This window comes from Meles meles, chromosome 12, assembly GCF_922984935.1.
Source record: "Meles meles chromosome 12, mMelMel3.1 paternal haplotype, whole genome shotgun sequence".
NCBI classification, from domain to species: Eukaryota; Metazoa; Chordata; class Mammalia; order Carnivora; family Mustelidae; genus Meles; species Meles meles.
Window position 1 is genome coordinate 31,993,824 of NC_060077.1, and position 19,585 is coordinate 32,013,408.

At 44.7% G+C, this 19,585-nt stretch overlaps 1 protein-coding gene across 2 annotated transcripts in view; it reads right to left on the reverse strand.

Annotated features, from left to right (window-relative positions):
* Positions 1-19,585, reverse strand: part of CLTCL1 (clathrin heavy chain like 1) — a 97,770-nt gene that overhangs the window by 35,642 nt on the left and 42,543 nt on the right. For both annotated transcript variants that reach the window (XM_046026090.1, XM_046026091.1), the window contains exons 6-19: positions 18,532-18,705; positions 17,622-17,819; positions 16,248-16,448; positions 15,999-16,151; positions 15,046-15,168; positions 13,337-13,474; positions 9,967-10,131; positions 9,200-9,380; positions 7,707-7,870; positions 6,476-6,601; positions 5,798-5,940; positions 5,179-5,413; positions 2,843-2,965; positions 257-402 (exon numbers count right to left, since the gene is read on the reverse strand). In XM_046026090.1, the coding sequence (XP_045882046.1) occupies positions 257-402; positions 2,843-2,965; positions 5,179-5,413; positions 5,798-5,940; positions 6,476-6,601; positions 7,707-7,870; positions 9,200-9,380; positions 9,967-10,131; positions 13,337-13,474; positions 15,046-15,168; positions 15,999-16,151; positions 16,248-16,448; positions 17,622-17,819; positions 18,532-18,705 (2,270 nt within the window). The remainder of the gene's footprint in view (positions 1-256; positions 403-2,842; positions 2,966-5,178; positions 5,414-5,797; positions 5,941-6,475; positions 6,602-7,706; positions 7,871-9,199; positions 9,381-9,966; positions 10,132-13,336; positions 13,475-15,045; positions 15,169-15,998; positions 16,152-16,247; positions 16,449-17,621; positions 17,820-18,531; positions 18,706-19,585) is intronic.

Sequence of the window (19,585 nt, forward strand, 5' to 3'; positions counted from 1 at the left end):
TCTGAACACTGTGGTTAAAGAAGAACAGTGCAGGCCAGAGAAGCAAGAGGAAGGACAGATTTCTTAAAAAAGTAGAACTTAGGTTAGGCTAGAAGAGATAGGTAGGACTGAAGATACAGAACACAGTGAAAAGACACTGGGGAGCAACCAGTGAGGCTGGGCAGGTAAGGTAAGACAAAAATTGCGTCAGAAAGTGAGCATGAGGTGGGTGGCTTGAATCTGACTGATTTAGCAGCTACCCTCAGCATACCCTCACCTGTGCTCACTGAAGACAGAGTTATCCAGAACAATCTTCTCCAACAGTTCAATCAGTTCATTAGGCAGATCAGCTGTCATGAAGGCCTTGACAGTGACTGAGACCTCTTCAGGATCCTGTGTTTCTGACAATGCCGTCTGTACCACCTGGTTTTAAATATCATTTGAAAGAATTTGGTTAGATAAAGTCAATTCAAGACTATCTTTGACGCTAAACAGAAAGGAAGGATTACTCCATGGCAGTCTGAAATAGACACAGAGAAAACAGGAGATTTCTCAAGGCAAAAAGGGAAGGTTGTCTAAAGAAGTCAATTTCAGAGATTTCAGCCTGCTCTATTTGACAATTAGTTTCTTTCTCACATCAAAAGGGCTGCAGACTCATCTCTGCCCCAGTAACCATACTACAAATTTACTCCAAAGCCAGTAACACAGTGCACTTAAATAGGCGGCTGAAATACATGTTTGCTTTTATCTTTTGTTTTTTTTAGGTCACTGTTCATAGCAAATATGGCCTCCATTTCTCTAATGAAGACACCACTCTAGGGAAGCTCTTGCTAGCCTAGAGCATTACAGCTGCTCTGGCCCAACCCACTTGCAGGGATGCAACTGAGTATACCCTGAGCTCCACAGCCTCAGACCCATGGCAAGGGCAACACTGACAAAAAACTGGCCACACCACCCCTCATTCAGTGACAGGTGTCTCAACTACAAAAGAACTCACAAGTGGGGAAAAAGACATTTTTCCAAAGAGTACACTTCCCAGATAACATCAGGCTGGAAGGCCAGCATTGTTCTCTTTGCACTTTCTGCCAGGGACCTTCGGTGACTTCAGGATCTATCAGTTTTGCCAAGTTTCATCAGGGATGGGCAATGGCAATGCATTAATGAGAAAGAACAGATAGCTCAGAGGAGGTATAACATAGATAATATAGAGCTCTGGCCATGAACTTTCACCCTATGAACAGAAGGGGCTGCAAAGGACCTGGAATCAAAGTCAGCCCAGCCCACCTCACAAGTGGTCACGGTATACTCAATGGCACCATGGGATACAAAAGTTCTTCTGAGGCGTTTATAACAACCCTAAAGGTTATCCAAAGGTGTGTGAGAAAAGGGGCTATCACAGGAGATAAGTAACAAAAAGGGTGTACGTAAGGGAAAGGAGAACTGTGACGGCACACAGAATCCATCCAAAGTAGGAGGTATATTTCCTGCCATCATGACATCTGTCCATTCTTGAAAACCTTAGAGCACTTTAAATATACACTGGTTATTTTAAGGGTGAAAATAAATTTCCACTATCTATTTGAGTCAACAGGATGCCTAATATAAGGTTACCTCAGGAAGCAGCTTCCTCTAAGTAAACTTTCCATGATGAGCTTCTCCTGCAGACCTAAAAGCAGTCTGCTGCCATCATGCAGTCCCTCTAATTAGAGGGGCATGGGAGGTGAATGCCCCTCAGGAGGTGGCTATGAATATTCAGTCCCAGCAGACATAATGACAGGATCAGGAGCTTCACACAGACACAGGAAGACTAAGAGGAACCTGCTGGCTTCAGCTCAGTGCAGCATTAGAGCTGCTCATCCCAGTGCCAATGCAACGAGACCTGTAAGATGTGCCAGGCAGCTGGACCACACCTGGAGAAGTATCTGTTGTCTTCAAATTTGGAGAGAGATCTCTAGTGGAATCTAAATCTACTCTGTCCCAAGCCCTTTGTTGTTCAATGTCTTTGTCAAGTCCAGATCAATCTTCGGACAAATCTTAGAGATGGGTAACTCCAAAGCTGATATAACGAGATCTAAAATAACTCAGGCTTCTAGCCATCTGAAAGTGTTCAAAAGTAAAGTTTATTAAGAAAAAGATAATGGCACAGACATGAGGAACAGTGGACAGCAAAAAAGAAGGTAAAATTCAGAAGAGATAGAGGTGAAAACCCAACAAGCCCACCTAGTGGTTGGTAATGCACACAAAGGAGTGGGGGGAGGGCACTTTAGTTGATCTGCTCAGGCCTGAAGGCCACTTGTTGGACTATGGTCTTGCTCCCACCTGGATCTCAGCCCATCCCTGAACAGTGTCCCCAGAAGCCTAGGGGACAGTGGGGATGGTAAAGTACCATCTGCTGCCTAAGGGTACAGAAAGCCCAGTGAGTGGCTGAGGTTAACAACCATCTGCCAGGCAGCACGTAGGAGGAATCCTGGCCTCGGCACTGTGCCCCAGCTCTGAGTAGGCACTGGATAGTTACAAGGGTGCAAGGGGTTCCTCAACAAAGGCAGGTTCAGCGGACACAACCTTAAGAGCTACTCATCTTGTGTCATTGGGGGCTGAGCTGAAAAAAAAACACTAAGGATCCAGCAAGCTAGCAGGCCATCAGATATTCCTTTTACTGGCGTAGCACATCCCAGCTTTGAAGATCAGGGCCAACTCTGCACCTTTGACCAATAAACAACTCCAGAGAAATTCACAAGATAGTCTGGTCATGCCTCTGAAGATGTTATGTTAAACATAACAATTCAACTAGTCACTCTGGCACAAGATGGTGAGTGGGCAAAAAGCAGGCATGCATACACATACTCCCATTTCTATTCTTCACCTGGTCGATCAGCTGTCTCCTGGATGGGTTGGTCTCCTCAAGGACGTGAGCCCAGAGCTCTGGATCCTTCCTGCGCACCAGGTAGCGGGCCTCGCTTTTGAACAAAGAATTCTCGTTGCAAACCTGAAATGAGTATGCTAGTGTGTATGACAGAGCCAATCAGTGAACACTATTTGGGGGACCCACCCCAGTCAGTTCCCTCTGACCCCGGAACTTGTTTGGTTAAGCCAGAGCCCAAATGAGAAACAGTACTTTGACATGGGAGGAGCAGCATCCCAAAGGGGTGACAATGTACTTCTCAGAGTGACAGATTACCTCAAAACACAAGTTTCGTAGTTTATAACAACTCAGAATGGGCATGGCTGTGTGGTAGCTCCTCTCCACATGAACCTAACTGTTGCCTTCTAAAGTGGCACTACCCAGAATGTTCTGAAACAAAGAAAATGTTCTAGACCTGTGCTATGGAATGTGGTATATGAAGGAGGAACTAATTTTTAAATTTTATTTAAATAGTCACCATCTCTAAAGTGTTATCAGAATAGCCCAGGACTAGTATAAAACAACATATATGCTGCAACATTTCAAATATGCCTTCATTGATTGAACTTGAGATCCTTTTTTGAGTGTTTTAATACATTTCCAAGAAACCCACGGTCCACTGCAACATTCCAACATGTGAGACACTCACGAAGGCCTAGTGGGAATGAGACTGGCTGGGTACCAGATGATGGGCACAAGACTAAATGCTGTGTATGTGTCCATCAACTGCTCATGTGTGCATGGCATGAGGCCAGGAGCAGGCTTGGTCTGGCCTGCCCCGAAATCTCATTGCAGCTTCTCCTTCTGACACAGCCGACTGTAACAAGCACTTTTTTTTTCTCGTCTCAATACTGCCTCACTAAAAGGGAATGTCATACATCACCCGGTAGGACAGATGGGTGCAAAGATCCCTAATTGGTCACTGAACTGAGTTTTAATAAAAAAGTAGTAAGTTCAGCCAAAAGGTGGCTTATGGTATGAAACTTATGCTATGAAAGTCCCAACTTCACAAAAACTGGCTCTCTAGAGACTGCAAGGCAAGGTGCTATGCAGACCCGGCCTGTCACATGCATGGTCAGTGTACAAAGCTAAAGTAGGATGAGAAACTGGTGCATGGCTCTTGAGCTTTGGCTCTGTATGTTTGATACCCTAACAGATTCTTCCCTGGCTGCTTAGTTTCTACCATATTGTCAGACACTCTGAGGCACCCAGGGCAAACAGACCAATTGCCTACAGTCAAACACCAGGTGCACCCACATGAGATTTCTGGAGTTTTAAGTCACAAGATTAAGTTTCAAACTATTTGATACTTAAGTAATAAAACACATAGATCCAAGCCAGGGCAGCAGTAAGCAGACCTAGGGGGGATGTCCCAAGAAGGGACCAGTAAGAACTCTGTGGTCGGTAACAGCTGGCATAGGGCACGTGTAAGAAGCTGCTCTCAGGGGATGCCTGGGTGGCTCAGTCGGTTAAGCTGCTGCCTTCAGCTCAGGTCATGATCCCAGGGTCCTGGGATCGAATCCTGCATTGGGTTCCTTGCTTGGAAGGGAGCCTGCTTCTCTACCTCTGCTTACCACTCTTGCCTGCTTGTGCGCATGCGTGCTCTCTCTCTTGCTCTAACAAATAAATAAATAAAATCTTTAAAAAAAAAAAAAGAAGCTGCCCTCAGAAGAGCAGGAAGTGTGGGGCACCTGGGGGACTCAGTGGATTAAAGCCTCTGCCTTCAGCTCAGGTCATGATCCTGGGGTCCTGGGATCGAGCCCCGCATCGGGCTCTCTGCTCAGTGGGGAACCTGCTTCCCCCTCTCTCTCTTTGCCTGCCTCTCTGCCTACTTGTGATCTCTGTCTGTCAAATAAATAAATAAATAATCTTTAAAAAAAAAAAAAAGAAGAGCAGGAAGTCCAAGTACACACAGGACAGAAGTATCCAGGGTAGACAGGCAAGAGGGGAGGCAGTCAGGCTGGTGAGGACAGGGTTGTGGTTCACAGAAAACCTCCTGAGTCAGGCCAAGGAGTTCAACTTTGCCCTCAGGACCCAAAGTAACACTGAAGACCGTAGGCAGAAGGCTGACACGTCACACTTGGGCCAGCCAGGCTTACAGGTAAAATATATACAAACAGGGCATAAGCAGGTAGGAAACAAGGAGTCTGAATCAAGAGGAAACCAAGTTGGTGACAATGTAACCACATGATCTGCAATTGTGGGGCTCAGAGGAAGTCCTCCTCAGCCCCCACCGAGGAAGCCCTGCCCCAGGAAGCCAGAGCAATAGCTGGCAGCTTAGTGTATTTGCTGCCCACCTTGATGAGCTCAAGGTCACACTGCCCCCGCTCATAGGCAACACAGGCCAGATGTGGGTCCCGCTTCTCACAGTAGCGGCCCACCACACGGCTGTCATAGTAAGTGTTCTCTCTCAGGAAGCGCTCGGGGCTATTATTGCTGTCGATGTAGATCTTGGCAAGTGCATTGTGAGTGGCAGGCTCTTCACAGCCTTCGTGACTCCGGGACTCCAGCCAGGAAAGCAGCAGCTTTAGCCTTTGAAAGAAGGAAGAGCACCGTGAAAGTTTCAAAACTAACAACCAAAACCTCCAGGGCAGACCCTGAACTCTGAAGCTTGCTTCTAGAAACAAACAAAAATCTCACTCCGTTAACCTCAGGTTGTTTTAGAGAGTAAAACAGACTTGAGTTCAAAACTGATATCAATTGCTAAGTTTTTCCCAAAGATCTGTACTACCAGTAGCAAACAACTCACTATTAGATCTAAGATTTGTTGCATTAAAGACCAGCCACAGAGACAGTTGGCCCTGGGGCCTAGAGGCTGACTGAAAAGGGACTTTGGAGAATTAGTCATAGTCATAGACCTAACAACAAACACTAGAACCCGGGGGCAAGAGAAGATACCAAGCTAGGACCCCTTACCTGTTTCTTTTTTCTACTTCAGCCACCAGCTCATCAGTAGAGAACTGTCCTCTCACCACCATGATTAAGTTTTTAATTACTTCCTCAGAACAATCCACATCAAGCAGCCCTCCAACCACAGCAGGGATCCGGCTAGGGTTGACCTAGAATGGTCAAGGTGGTGACTTCAGTGCTGCAGGCACAGGTCACTGCTACAAGTCCCCCAAGGCCTGGACAGTGTGGCTGTCTGAAAGGGCTCCTGTGGTGGACAGAATGCATATTTGAAGCTCCAACCCCTAATGTGACTGTATTTGAAGATGGGCCTTGAAGGACAAAATTATGGTTCCTTAAGGGCATAAGGGTGGGGCTAATCAGAGGGGCTAATCCCTAATCAGAGAAAAAGCCATATAAAGGCAGAGAGAGAAGGTGGCCATCTGTAAGTCAAGGAGAGTGGCCTCAGAAAGAACCAACAAAAGGTGGTGGGGTGAGTGCCTTGATCTTGGACTTCCAGCCTCTAGAAAATGTCAACTGCTTAAGCCATGCAGCCTGTGGTATTCCGCTATGGCAGCCCAAGCTATGATACCACCAGTCTCAGACATATTCAGGACGAGAGGTAATCTCTCAGGTGTAGGCTATTACCACCAAGCAAGGTACAAAAGCAGCTGGGTGTCATGGTACCAGTGATGGTCCCAGTAGTACCTTCTGAATGTAGATCTCGATGTACTTCTGCAGGTTGTTGCGGTACAAGTATAGGACAAGGTCATGGACAAAGTCAAACCGATCACACACGATGATGAGGGGAAGCTGGTCTGTGAGCTTGGCTTCCTGTGTATGGGGAAAACACAGAAATAATGCAGGCAGTGAAGACCCGAAAGAGCCAGACTGCAAGGACCATGAATCAACACAGAGATGACACTGCTTCTGCAGCAGAGTGGCTCCAAGGAGACTCAGGATGAAACTATTCTAGATATGCTGTTGTTTAAGGCATTTGCTTTTGGGGATATAGTGTTTGCCTTGGGAAAGATAATACTATTTGGTTAAAGAAGAAAAGAACTCTGCTAAATCTGGCAATAACACTGCAAATTGGTCTAAAAACAAGTACCTCCTGGGTTAAGACAAGCAGATCATTATGTATAAATCTGACCCAGACCCAGCAGCAGAGAGTATAGACTACTTTCAAGAACACCTGCCAGTAAGGGCTGCCTTTCTGGACATGCAACCATACTCCATGGAATGTCAGCCATCAGTGCAGGGGGCTGCCCCCAACTCTGCAGTCCATCACAATAATGCCTTCCCCACCCCTCATTTGGCCATACCTACATGACACTTCTCAGGTGCCCTTGCACCCTTGCAGTTCTGGGTGTGGCCATGTGACCTAGTCTCCTTTAATGGAATGAGAATCGAAATGCCATGTGAGACCTGCAGCTTCACCCACAAAAACCACTGGAGCTGGCTCCTCCTCTCTTTCCTTCTTCCAGTTGACCAGGAAGGCAACATTCAAGGTGGTATGCTGAAGATGGCAAAGCAGCCACAGCCTGGTCCTTGAAAGATGGTTGGAAAGGCTACCCCACTTAGCTCCACATCCACCCCTGTCTGTGGATGAGGAAGAAAGACACTTTCTTTTTCGCCCTTAGCACAGAGTAGCTTATTTGTTCTATAGACCTTCCCAGCCTAATTAGCAGAAGAACAGTTGGGATGTTGCTGAAACATAATGCAGCAATAAACTAACTCCCTCTACTCACACATCAGATAATTAAGAATCCAGCCTCAAGGATTATAAAATGAGAAGTGGCCTCCTCCAAGAACTTTGGGCCATAAGGTAGAGCTCTGCACTAAGGACCCAGGGGACATTGAAGGAGGAAAAAGCCAGCTTTCTAACTCTGCCTGATGGTTTACTCAAGGAAGGAGGTGATAACCTGGTCACACTTACCTTCAGGAAGTTCTTCACCCGCTCTGGGTTGTAGCAATTACTCTCCCGGCATATCCTCTCCACCTCCTTGATCTGCCCCGTCTTACAGGCAGCCTGAATATATTTCAAGTGCACATCTGGATCTTGGCTGAAGTTTACAATTGAGCCCAGGAAGTAGAAGAGGCCTACAAAGAGAGACTGTTCCATCTTATGCCCTCATACTTTCTACCTGCCTTTTTCACAGTCATAGTCCACCTGTCCTTGATGGCCCAGCCCACAACAACAATGCTCCACTCTCCCAGCTCACACAGCCCACTCACAACTTACAAAATCTATGTGAAGTTCTTTTGCTTTGGCATCTCCCTCAGAGAGCTAGTCAGATTTCCATGAAACTTGGGAGGTTCACCTGAGATGTTTTGATGTGAAATACTTCATGTCTGTGTATGTGGAACCCTTCTGGGGGACCCAGGCACATCCTACGGTCATCTTCAAGAATAATTCAAACCGAGGTAGCCTAAGAGGGCTGTGTGGCTGCTACTCTAAAAAGACAAACCAGGAAGAGGAAAGCAGAGGCTTTCACTGGGAGCCTCCAGAGTCTGTTCTGTGACACTGAGCTGTTGGCAGACATGGAGCCACTGTGGATGGGGGTGCAAGGTGAGTCACAGGGCACTGTCACTCCTCAGAGGCTGACCACCTCCTGACTCTCACAGGAGCCAGCCAGGAGGTACTGGTGGCTAGAACAGGACAGGATACTCAGAGAAAACCGCCTTCCCTGAGGAGGTCTTCGGCTGTAACCTGGGGGAAGGAACCAGAACCCTGAAGGCAGACAGCTCCCACCAACCCTACTCCACTGCCATCTCCCCATCCATGTAACCTAATTGCTGCTGCAGCCTTTCCTGCAATGGTGTCTTTTGACAAGAGGGGCAGCTCCCTAAAGGCAGGTCTTGCCTTCACTCTTCCAACATTCTAGTCCAAGAACAGTGGCTTAACACCTCGCTGGACAAATGCTGTTTCTATTCCTTCCTCAGCCTGTCCCCAGCAGACACTCACCTGGGAAAGCCATACCCCAACCAGCACATTCTCGGTGTGATGCCCACAACAGGGAAGCCAACCACAGTCAAGCCTGCCAGCCCAAAACCACACAGGGCTGAGCTTCCATGGGGCTCTTACTCAGAGGAAGCCAAAGGGGCCGCCCCCTCAGAGCCATGCACTCCAGCACTACTGGCCCAGGTTTTCTGGTGACCACTCAGCAGAGTGTGTGACACAAAGACGCTCAGTTCCACAGAGGCTTCAGGGACACAAGGGGGATTCTAAGCGTCCCCACCCCAACACCAACCAATTGCTTCATTTGCAAATGCCAAAAAGCGACCTATGCTGGGTAACACACACCAGACAGCAGAACTCCTCTGCCACTGACCAACACATCGGCCTGGCCTGAAGGAAGACTCAGGTTGGGCAGGCAGACACCGACACCTGAGGAGGAGGTGTAGGTGGCTAGAGGCTGTGGAATTTACCTTCATAACTCTTGAAGGATTCAAAGAGCTCCACCAGGGACTGTGTGCCCAGCTGCTCGTGGTACTTGGAGGCCACCTGCACACATAGCTGAAGGTTCTGTCTGATGCTGGCAGACAGCAGAGCATGAAGACACGCCAAAGAATCCTCCACCGACAAGGAGCCAAAGAAGCTGATGAGCCACTGGGAAGCAAGGAAGAGTTTGTCCACAACTAAGTACCATCCTCGATGTTGCCAACACTGGCAACATCACTAGATCAGTTTTTCCCACTGAGTGTGAAAAATATAAAGAATCTCCACTTAGAAGGACTGAAAAGCAAAAACTTTTTATGGCAAAAAGTGGAAGCCAGGAGTTAACTTCAGATGAGACACTAACCTCAACTATTCGTCAAGCTGTCCAGAACCTGCAACACCCCACAATTGATACAAAAACCTATTCTGTAAATGGAATGCAATACCAATTAGCTTCTGCTAATGGTTTTACACAACCCTGCTAGAGCTGTCAATGTTAATAGGTTCTCTCCTTTGGGTTAAGTCAGAGGTAGACTATGGGAAGAAAGAGGTAATGAGAGCCCAGTTGCGTGGGTGAGCAAGTCGAATTTGTGTGCTGGCTGAATGAGAATTGTGTATAGCAGTGACAAGGCTTACGCACCAGGAAGACACATGCCACACTCCCACAACCACAGACATAGGGAAATTTTGGGAGCATGTGACCCTAACGACAGGTGGGTGTCATCCACAACAGAAGGGCCCCAACAGTGCACCATACCTCGGGATTGAGGAGGTGAGTGTGGACCACAGCCCTCTTGATGTCATAGAGGTCCGTGTAGTGCTCCAGTGCGCGCTGCAGGAGGCCCGCCTTCTCACAGAGCTGGGCAATGTGGGCCCGATCATAATGAGTAAACATCTGATTTCCAAGAATGGCATCTGCAACCTATGAAATGGTGAGGTCAGGAAGAAAGCCTGAATTGTGGCAATAACTTTTTAACAATAGCTGCTCAAACCATGCCTCCCAGGGCACAGCTCCAGAAAGTAATCATGGGAGAGAGAGCCTTTACCAGGTCTAGGTTCTTCCCCACCTCCGAGCAGAGCCCTAGCCAACCTTGCAAGTGACCTGAGGTTCTTTGAACAAGGTGCTGTCCTCCTAGGGTGCAGGGCCAGGTGTGTATAAAAGGCTGAGGCCCTGCCCTAAAGCATATTACTGGGATCAGGCCAGGCTACTGTTCTGGCTTTTCAGCCATAGTATTTGTACAGTTTTCTATGGCAAGTCAAGGTCAATATGAGAGCATGAGTCTTCAATGCGCTCAATCCTTGGACTAGCAACAGTTACAATTAGACCTGGAAGTAACAAATCCTACTGGTATTCATTAAGCTTCTCAATTTGGTTGAGGGCAGAATTGGGGAGGGGAAGGGTGTGTGTGTGTGTGTGTGTGTGCACGTGCACGCGCAGGGGGTTACGTTTGAAAAACAACTAACAGTCCTGGAAAGAATTTTGATGAAGCTTAATACCATCTTTAAATAAGCAACCTCTGGACTAAGAATGAGTGAGTCAATGAGCAACCTCGCTGCCTTGTTAAGTGATCTGACCCTCAGTATCTAACTACGAGTGAGTCTTGATAAGACATGCTCCTGGGTGTCACCCAGCACACTCTTTCCTGTTCCTTCCTGGATATGGATTACCAACCATATAGTGACCACAGACCTAGTTAACATCATGCTGCTCCAGGGTAATGCACACCCTGGGCTCCCTAACAATACAAACCAAGTGCTGAGAGCACAGTTTTGTAATATCTGGAACTTATCTGATGCTCCCCACCCTTTGTTTTCTTCAGACTTATCCTTACTATCTTCTTTAGAAAAAAAAAAGTTTCCTCCTTATTATAGCAATAGTATCATTTAAAGAACTCAGAAAATATAAGATGAGCCAAGAAGGAAAATATCATTCAGCCTCTGACATCCAGAGAAGACTGCCTCGATGTTCTGGGTGTTGTGTCCAGCTGTGCACCCATCCAGGCTGCCCCTGTTTCGGGTTTGGGCTCTTCTTAGGGTCTATCTGCTCAATTCCTGAGTGGTGTCTAGTTTCTGCTTCAAAGTTCATTTAATAAAAGCTGTCATATATAATCACCAACTCAAAGGAGTTCAACAGAACACCAAAACACCAAATTAATAGCACTTTTGTTTCCTAGAGGTGAGACATGACCCACACAAGAGCAGCTAACTTGTGGATTGGAATAACCTGAAATCACTGAACAGTATAATTAACACAGTGTTTCCTAATCACAACAACAATACATGACTATAAAGAAAAAGAAACGAGAGGACAAATAAGTAAAGAACAAAGTGAACTACAATCCTGTCCACTCAAACAGCCATCAAGCTAAAAGCTTGATGTAAATTTCTCCAAACTCCTTTGATGCATACACATGCAAAATTAATTTTAAAAAAAAGCATATACATGTTATTTAACATCCCAACTTTCAATTCAAGAAATGCCCCACCACATTGAGCTACCACTTCACACCCATTTAGGATGGCTATTATTTTTTTATTTTTTTAAGATTTTATTTATTTATTTGACAGACAGAGATCACAAGTAGGCAGAGAGGCAAGCAGAGAGAGAAGAGAAAGCAGGCTCCCCACTGAGCAGAAAGCCTGATGTGGGGCTCAACCCCAGTACCTCAAGATCATGACCCGAGCTGAAGGCAGAGGCTTTAACCCACTGAGCCACCCAGGCGCCCCTATTTTTTTAAAAACACACCCAGAAAAATAACAAACACTGGCAAACACATGAAGAAATTGGAACCCTCATATATTGTGGCAGGAACAGACAATGGTATAACTGCTTGGAATACAGTATGGTGGCACCTCAACAAGCGACATGCAGAATTACCACACGATCCAGCAAGTCTCCTGATGTGTGCCCCAGAGAGCTGAAAACAGGAACTGAAACTTATACCTGCACACCAATATCCACAGCAGCACTATTTCCAACAGCTATAAGGTGAGAGCAACCCAATGTCCATCAACAAATAAATGGATAAACAAAATGCAGTATACACATACAATGAAATATTATTCAGACATAAAAAGGAATGAAATTCTAATTCATGCTACGACATGGATGAATCCTAAAAATAATGTTAAATGAAACAAGTCAAAGTAAAGGACAAACATCATATGAATCTACTTACATGAAGTATCTAGAACAAGTAAATTCACCGAAAAGGTAAGTAGAATAGGGTGTTATCATGGGCTGGGGAAGGGAAAGGGGAGTTAATGGATATGGATTTTCTATTTGTGATGAGATAAAGGTTCTGGAAATATATAGTGGTTAATGGTTGCACAACAACGTGAATGTACTTAATGCCACTTAAAAGTGCACTTAAAGGGGCGCCTGGGTGGCTCAGTGGGTTAAGCCGCTGCCTTCAGCTCAGGTCATGATCCCAGGGTCCTGGGATCGAGCCCCGCATCGGGCTCTCTGCTTGGCAGGGCGCCTGCTTCCTCCTCTCTCTCTCTGCCTGCCTCTCTCCCTACTTGTGATCTCTGTCAAATAAATAAAATCTTTAAAATAAATAAAATTAAATTAAAAAAAAAGTGCACTTAAAAATCGTTCAAATAGGGGCGCCTGGGTGGCTCAGTTGGTAAGTGTCTGCCTTCAGCTCAGATCATGATCCCAGGGTCCTGGGATCGAGCGCTGCATGGAGCCCCACATCAGGCTCCCTGCTTGGCGGGAAGCCTGCTTCCCCCTCTCCCACTCCCCCTGCTTGTCTTCCCTCTCTTGCTGTGTCTCTCTCTGTTAAATAAATAAATAAAATATTTTTAAAAAAACGGTTCAAATAGTAAATTCTGTTATGGATACTTCACCACAGCGAAGAAAAGAAAAAAGAGAAAAAAAGAAAAGAAGAAAAAAAGAAAAGAAAAGATTTTGTTTTTGTAATTGTTTCTATGAAAGTTTTAATTGTTTCTATGAAAGTTTTGTACCACGGATTCTGGAAATCTCTTGTAGGAAGGTCCTAGACAATGTCCACTGAGGCACTAGCATATCCCAGCCCAAAGGCACTGTGTTTAGGTGTGCAAGTCCCACACAGAAATGAAACAGGTCCTTTGTCCCTTGGTTTCAACCTAGAAATGGCACTTGCCTGGGGTGCATGAATCAGGTTCATCTCCAACAGGCGAGTCTGGAGATGCCCCTCAGCTGGGCGATTATTCTTCAAGGCATCCAACAAGAAGGAAGTACACTGCTGAACTAAACTGTTTTCCATGAAAACATCTACAATCTGAAACAGAGAGCAAGCCACATTTTACCCAAAGGAAATGGGTTTTATTTTCCTATTCAAATAGTTCCTGAAATTGAATCTCATTTAGAAATTCAATAATTAGTTCCTTCCTTTGCCTTTTTAAAAGTTTTTATTTCTTTCTTTTAGTAATCTCTACATCCAACATGGGGCTCAAACTCACAACCCTGAGATTAAGGGTCTTCTGAATAAGCCAGCAAGGCATCCCTGAATTTTCTTTTATTACAAAATTCAAGTAATTGATGGCCTTAATTTTAGGAAATTTTGTGAAATTATATCACCCATGTCATATTCACCAACAGGGCATTTTACTCAAGTATATCAAAGGAAGTACTTTTATCAGTGTGAATCCCCCAAATTCTCTGAAGTGATTCAAGCAATCTAAACAATCCATTACTTAATCAAATTCTAGAGGCAGTCAACACCTGCTGTCTAGCCCTTATACTCTAATTATTCAGGCAAGTTAGGAAAATGCAAACATTGACTTAGATACCAATCATCAGAGTTAAATAGATATCAAAGAATAAGCCTTAATATGAAGTGAAATATAATGAACTTACTGATTGTGTGTTTCCACGTTTAAGTACAAGAAAAAAGTTTATATTAATAATACTCTAGAGGGCACCTGGGTGGCTCAGTTGGTTAAGTGTCTGCTTTTAGCTCGGGACATGATCCCAGGGTCCTGGGTTAGAGAACTGCATCGAGCTCTCTGCTCGGTGGTGAGTCTGCTTCTCCCTCCCTCTGCCAGCTGCTCCCTCTGCTTGTGCTTGCTCTTTCCCCCTCTCTCACTCTCTTTCAAATAAATTAAAAAAAAAATACTTTAGAACTATGAAATACAATCCAGATGTAATCTGGAGTTTTCTTTCCCCTTGAGATCTATATAAATTTGGCTCAAACCCCTTAATCACGATCTCCAAAATCCTGCAAATTCCACAATGTATAAACCCAGTATAAATGTACTTATAATTGTATTTATACAGGTTGCTGGTTTTGCCTTGCTTTAAACTTTGTTACATATCTCTGTATCACCCAGAGCCCTTTGCACACAGCTTACTGAAGGCAACTAGGCATGTGTTTATATCTAAACACTAACTATCTTATGCTAAAATAATAGTCTCACATTCACCTAACTCCAGGTTAGCCAGACACGCACAAGATGAAAGTCTGCAGACTCGAAAGCACTCACCATAACCACGTACGCAGGCAGAATTCAGGTGGCCTCAGCAGAGGGTGATGAGGTGGGGTTCGGGGTAGGGCTACTGCTGTCAAATAACATCCTCACTCCCCACCCCCAACCACCACACAAAGAAATAAGATTCTCACAACTGGGCACATAAATCCTCTAAAACACTTCAAAACAAAAGTAAATGACAGGCATTCAAACAATAAAAGACTAGAAGACAAGCTTCCCTGGTACATCAGATTTTTAAAACTGGAAGATTAATAGCAGACAAAGAAAAGAATCAAGACACTGGTAAGAGAAAAACAAAAGAGATCTTCTTGACAGTTATACAAGCCACAAAAAGCTGTCTCAAACAACCGCTGATGCTCACCTGGTCAATGTTGGCCAACGGCTCTTCCTCTCGCACTAGCATTTGAGAAAATTGCAGGCCCTGGTCTGGACTGATCCTCATCACACTCCTCAGCAAAAAGATCCAGTCTGGGACATAGCCAACCTAGAGGCAAGGGGACACCCATCAGAAAAATAAACAAAACACTCTGAGTGGTTAAGGAAAAAAAAAAAAAAGCTCCCATCCTTTGTTTTGAACTTGTGTACAAAGAAATGAGAAATGATATTAGCATGTGTACATGCTGTGCCTATGCCAAACACAACACCCACTTATGTGATGATGCCATGTATGTGGAGGTACAGTCAACTACGCAAACAGCCTGGACCACAAAGAAGTCACCCTGACAAGTGTGCCAGCTCTGACCAACACCCAGCATACAGGCCAGTTTGCTTCATGGACAAGCTGCAGTGGACCCCCGCTGAAACATGGGTTTAACACACAGTTGGTGCTGAGGGAGATGAGGGAAAAGGGAGAAAAAGAACAAGATAAAATTACAGAAGGGGCACCTGGGTGGCTAAGTAGGTTAAGCGTCTGCCTTCGGTTCAGGTCATGATCCCAGGGTCCCAGGATCGAGCCCCACTTTGGGCTCCCTGCTCAGTGGAGAGTCTGCTTTTCCCTCTGTCTGCCGCTCCTGCTCTGCTCTTTCTCGCTCTCTCTCTCTCGTTCTCAAATAAATAAATAAAACCTTAAAAAATTATCAGAAAGTCCTCAACTGGAAGTGAACTGGAAGGACTATAAACACAAGACAGGAAAATAAAAAACTGAAGAGAATAAAATAGGATCATTATCACTGAGTGACAGATGCTAGCAGCAACACCGACAACTCACACTAGAGCAATGCCATAGAAGGAAGGGTATATCGTAAACCTAAGAATCAGCAATTACCCACCACAAATTAAGTATCTGTGAAATGCTAATGGTTAGGCATGCATTACCTTTTTGGCATAGAGGACAATTTTTTGGAATTGGCCTGTTTCTGCAAAACACTGGATAACTTTGCTCGGCACATTCGCCCGAAGATACACACTCAGAGCAAGTGTAGGGTCAGCAGTTTTGACCAAATCTCCAAGTTCTTCTGAACACTCCAGCTGTGTTGTGCCAAAGAGACAGGGCAAGATTAGGACCAGAGGAACCTGTGACCTCATTTTCAAATGGTGCTGAGGGTTGTGATTTCGTGTTTGTACCTTATCTTCTTTCAGCCACTTTTCTAAGAGTTGCTTGCGTCCCTGCTGAAGCACTGGACGGCAAAGTTCTAAGGATTCAAGTTTATTGAGCTGACCCTGATCAAGCAGGATTCCAAAGTACTGGAGCAAAGGAGAGGCCTGCCCAGGCTGGGCAGGAATACTCTGGAACTTTCGAACAGTGTCACTGGTACGTAGGACTCCCTGACGACAAATGGAAATGTACATTGTTACGTTATAATCACAAGCTGTCCCTTTACTTAACTGGCCTGTATTTAAAAAAAAAAATCCGGACACCTGGGTAGCTCAGGCCATTAAGCATCTGCCTTGAGGTCAGATCGTGATCTAGGATTGAGCCCCACATTGGGCTCCCTGCTCACAGTGAACCCGTTTCTCTCTCAACTCCCTGCTTGTGCTCTCTGTCACTATTTCTCTTTCTCAAATAAATAAAATATCTGTCAATGGAAATTCTACCCTGAATTAATTGTCAGGGACAGAAAGTCCTCTACCAAGGCAATGGCTTCTACCTTCAGCAAAAATCACAAACACAGGGATGCTTGAGTGGCTCAGTCAGTTGAGCATCTGCCTTTGGCTCAGGTCATGATCCCAGGGTCCTGGGATCGAGTCCCACATTGGGCTCCCTGCTCAGTGAGGAGCCTGCTTCTCCCTCTGTTTGCCACTCCCCTTGCTTGTGTGCTCTTTCTCTCATCTGACAAATAAATAAAATCTTAAAAAAAAAAAAAAAAGACCAGAAACACAATTGATGTCAGTCCCACAAGTGACTTCTAACAAGGGTGAGAATTAGGCTTCTAAATCAGCCTTGCAGTAGCAAAGTACTACCACCATTACATTCTAATTCAAAATACTCAAAGTCCTGGGTGAAGATTAGAAATGGTTTGCTCATAAGCATCACTTGAAAGACAGAAAAATCCCTTTCAAGGAGAAGCAACTCAAAACCTTTTATCTGCTCAGAAGCAGAACTAGGGCCAGGACAATTTATCCTAATGAAATAAATAAAAGAAAATGCCCTAGGCAGTACTGTTACACTCCTGATGAGTGAAGAAAGTCAAGAGTAGAATGTGAGTAAATAAAATGTGGTACAACCACTTGATGTATAATATAGCTCTGCATTTTCTATGCTAAGAACCTGGGTGTGAAATACGTATGCACATAAATAAGAACTGAAAGAATTTTTTAAAAAATGTTGCAGCAGGAATATGCTTTTCATTGATTTGTCTCGTTGTCGTCATGCCACTGGTGCAAAATTTTAAAGCTAAAACAACTAAAAAAACAGTGAAGAAACTCCAACATCAGTAGTGAATGTTTTTATAATTTATTTTACTCTCAGGCTGGCACACAGCATTCAAGGGCCATTACCTTTGGTGCAGATGCTGCTACTTTGGCGGCTTCAGCATAGCTCCCCTGTGCAAAGAGAGTACTGAATTTTCTCACAAATAACTCCTCCGCCCCAGCCAGGTTGCTACGAATGGCCAAACGCAGACCAAGGTCTGGATTCTGAAGCACATTGGTTGCATAATTCACAATGTTATCTTCTTCGACACAAATGGACAGCACCTATAAAGAACCAACAAGTGAAACTGGCCTAACCCAGGACAGTGCTCCATATACAAACACTGCCAACATCCCATTTGCAGGCACTGCAGTATTAGCAAAGTTCTAAGGCTCAGGCTGGGTATGTCTAGAACATTGGCTCCAATACTGACAAGATGCACGGGAGCCAAACACCTAATGACAGCAGAAAATACCATGGTAGAGCACAGCATGGTCAAATGAGAAAAAGATCAAGTTGTGTGGACACTGACTATTGATGCATCCAAGATGACTCTGCCAAAATGACCTATTTGGGTAGGTGGAAGTGACAGTTTTTCATCTCAATGTTCATTTTTTTTTTATAGCACAGATTTCCTTTTTTAATTGTCTTTTTAACTTTAGTTGAGAAAGGTAATTTAGGTACAATAGTACCTGCTTTTCAGCCCTCCCCAATTAACACGTGCCTGGCCTGAACATGTTAGTGGTATGTATCAGAACAACTGCTCCACTGGTAGAAGCTTTGTGCAGGGAGCTACTCTTCTCAGAATCAATCCTATGTTAAGAATGGTGCTATCTGAGAGACAAAGCGATGGTAGGAAGGAAAAGGGAGACACGGGTGTAAGTTGAATAATAGGAGCTAACTATATTTGACCACTTTCCTGAAGGAGGAGGAAAAGTTAAGCTGCAGTCCCCAGTGAATGGAAAAGATGGGAGATGAACCCTCAAAGTTCCATACCTGTCCCTTTTTGTTGACACCGATAATTCCAGAAGTAGGTTCATGTGGAGCAGTGACAAAGATCGTGTCAGCACTAATACGGTTCATGTAGATGCACACGCCAGACTCTAGGTCATACAGATGAAGATAGCCATACTTTGTGATCAAGTAAATAACACCATGTTTAGCTCCAATCTATAGAAATACAGAGAACAACAAGTAGAAAAGTAAGGAGAAGCCAAATAGGGCAAAAGGGTTCACAAATGATGAAAGAGGATCTTGAGTTCCTTAGCCCAATAGGTCATTTATCACTAGCGGGAGCAGTGTGCTACTGAGACGTGGATCCCAAGCTGATTCTAGTCATGCCCACTTGAGAACTAGTTTTAAAGCCAATACTTTCCCTGACTCCTCTCAAATTAAGGTCCAATAAGTCAGGCAATTCCATTTGTCTTTCAGATCTAACTATCCTCTTCCCGACTTTCTTACCAAATCCCTTCAGAAAAAGCTGTGAGTTCATAAAATAAGGAGAAAGTTCTGGATAAACTTAAAAAAATTATAAAACCTACAGCAATTTATTTTTTAACAAGTTTTTTTACATCATCTCAACACCCCAAGCGGGGCTCGAACTCATGATCCCAAGATCAAGAGTCACATACTCCTCCAACTTAGCCAGGCACTCCAAACCCATACTAATTTTGAAAGTACGGTAGTAAAAAACAGAGTACCAAAAAATAGGAAGAAACAAAAACAAACAAAACTTAACTGAGAACCCTGAAATAGAATCAATCATATATAAGAATTTAACATGCATGAGTAGTATTTCATAACAGTAGAAAACAGACTTTAACCAGTTTACAATGCTGATATAACCAGCTGGCTATATGGGGATGGGGGATGAATGTAAAGAACTGGTTCTCTGGGCGCCTGGGTGGCTCAGTCACTAAGCGTCTGCTTTTGGCGCAGATCATGATCCCAGAGTCCTGGGATCAAGCCCCTCACTGGGCTCCCTGCTCAGCAGGGAATTTTGAAATTTTGTAACTTTCCCTCTCTTTCTGCATACTGCTCCCCCTGCTGT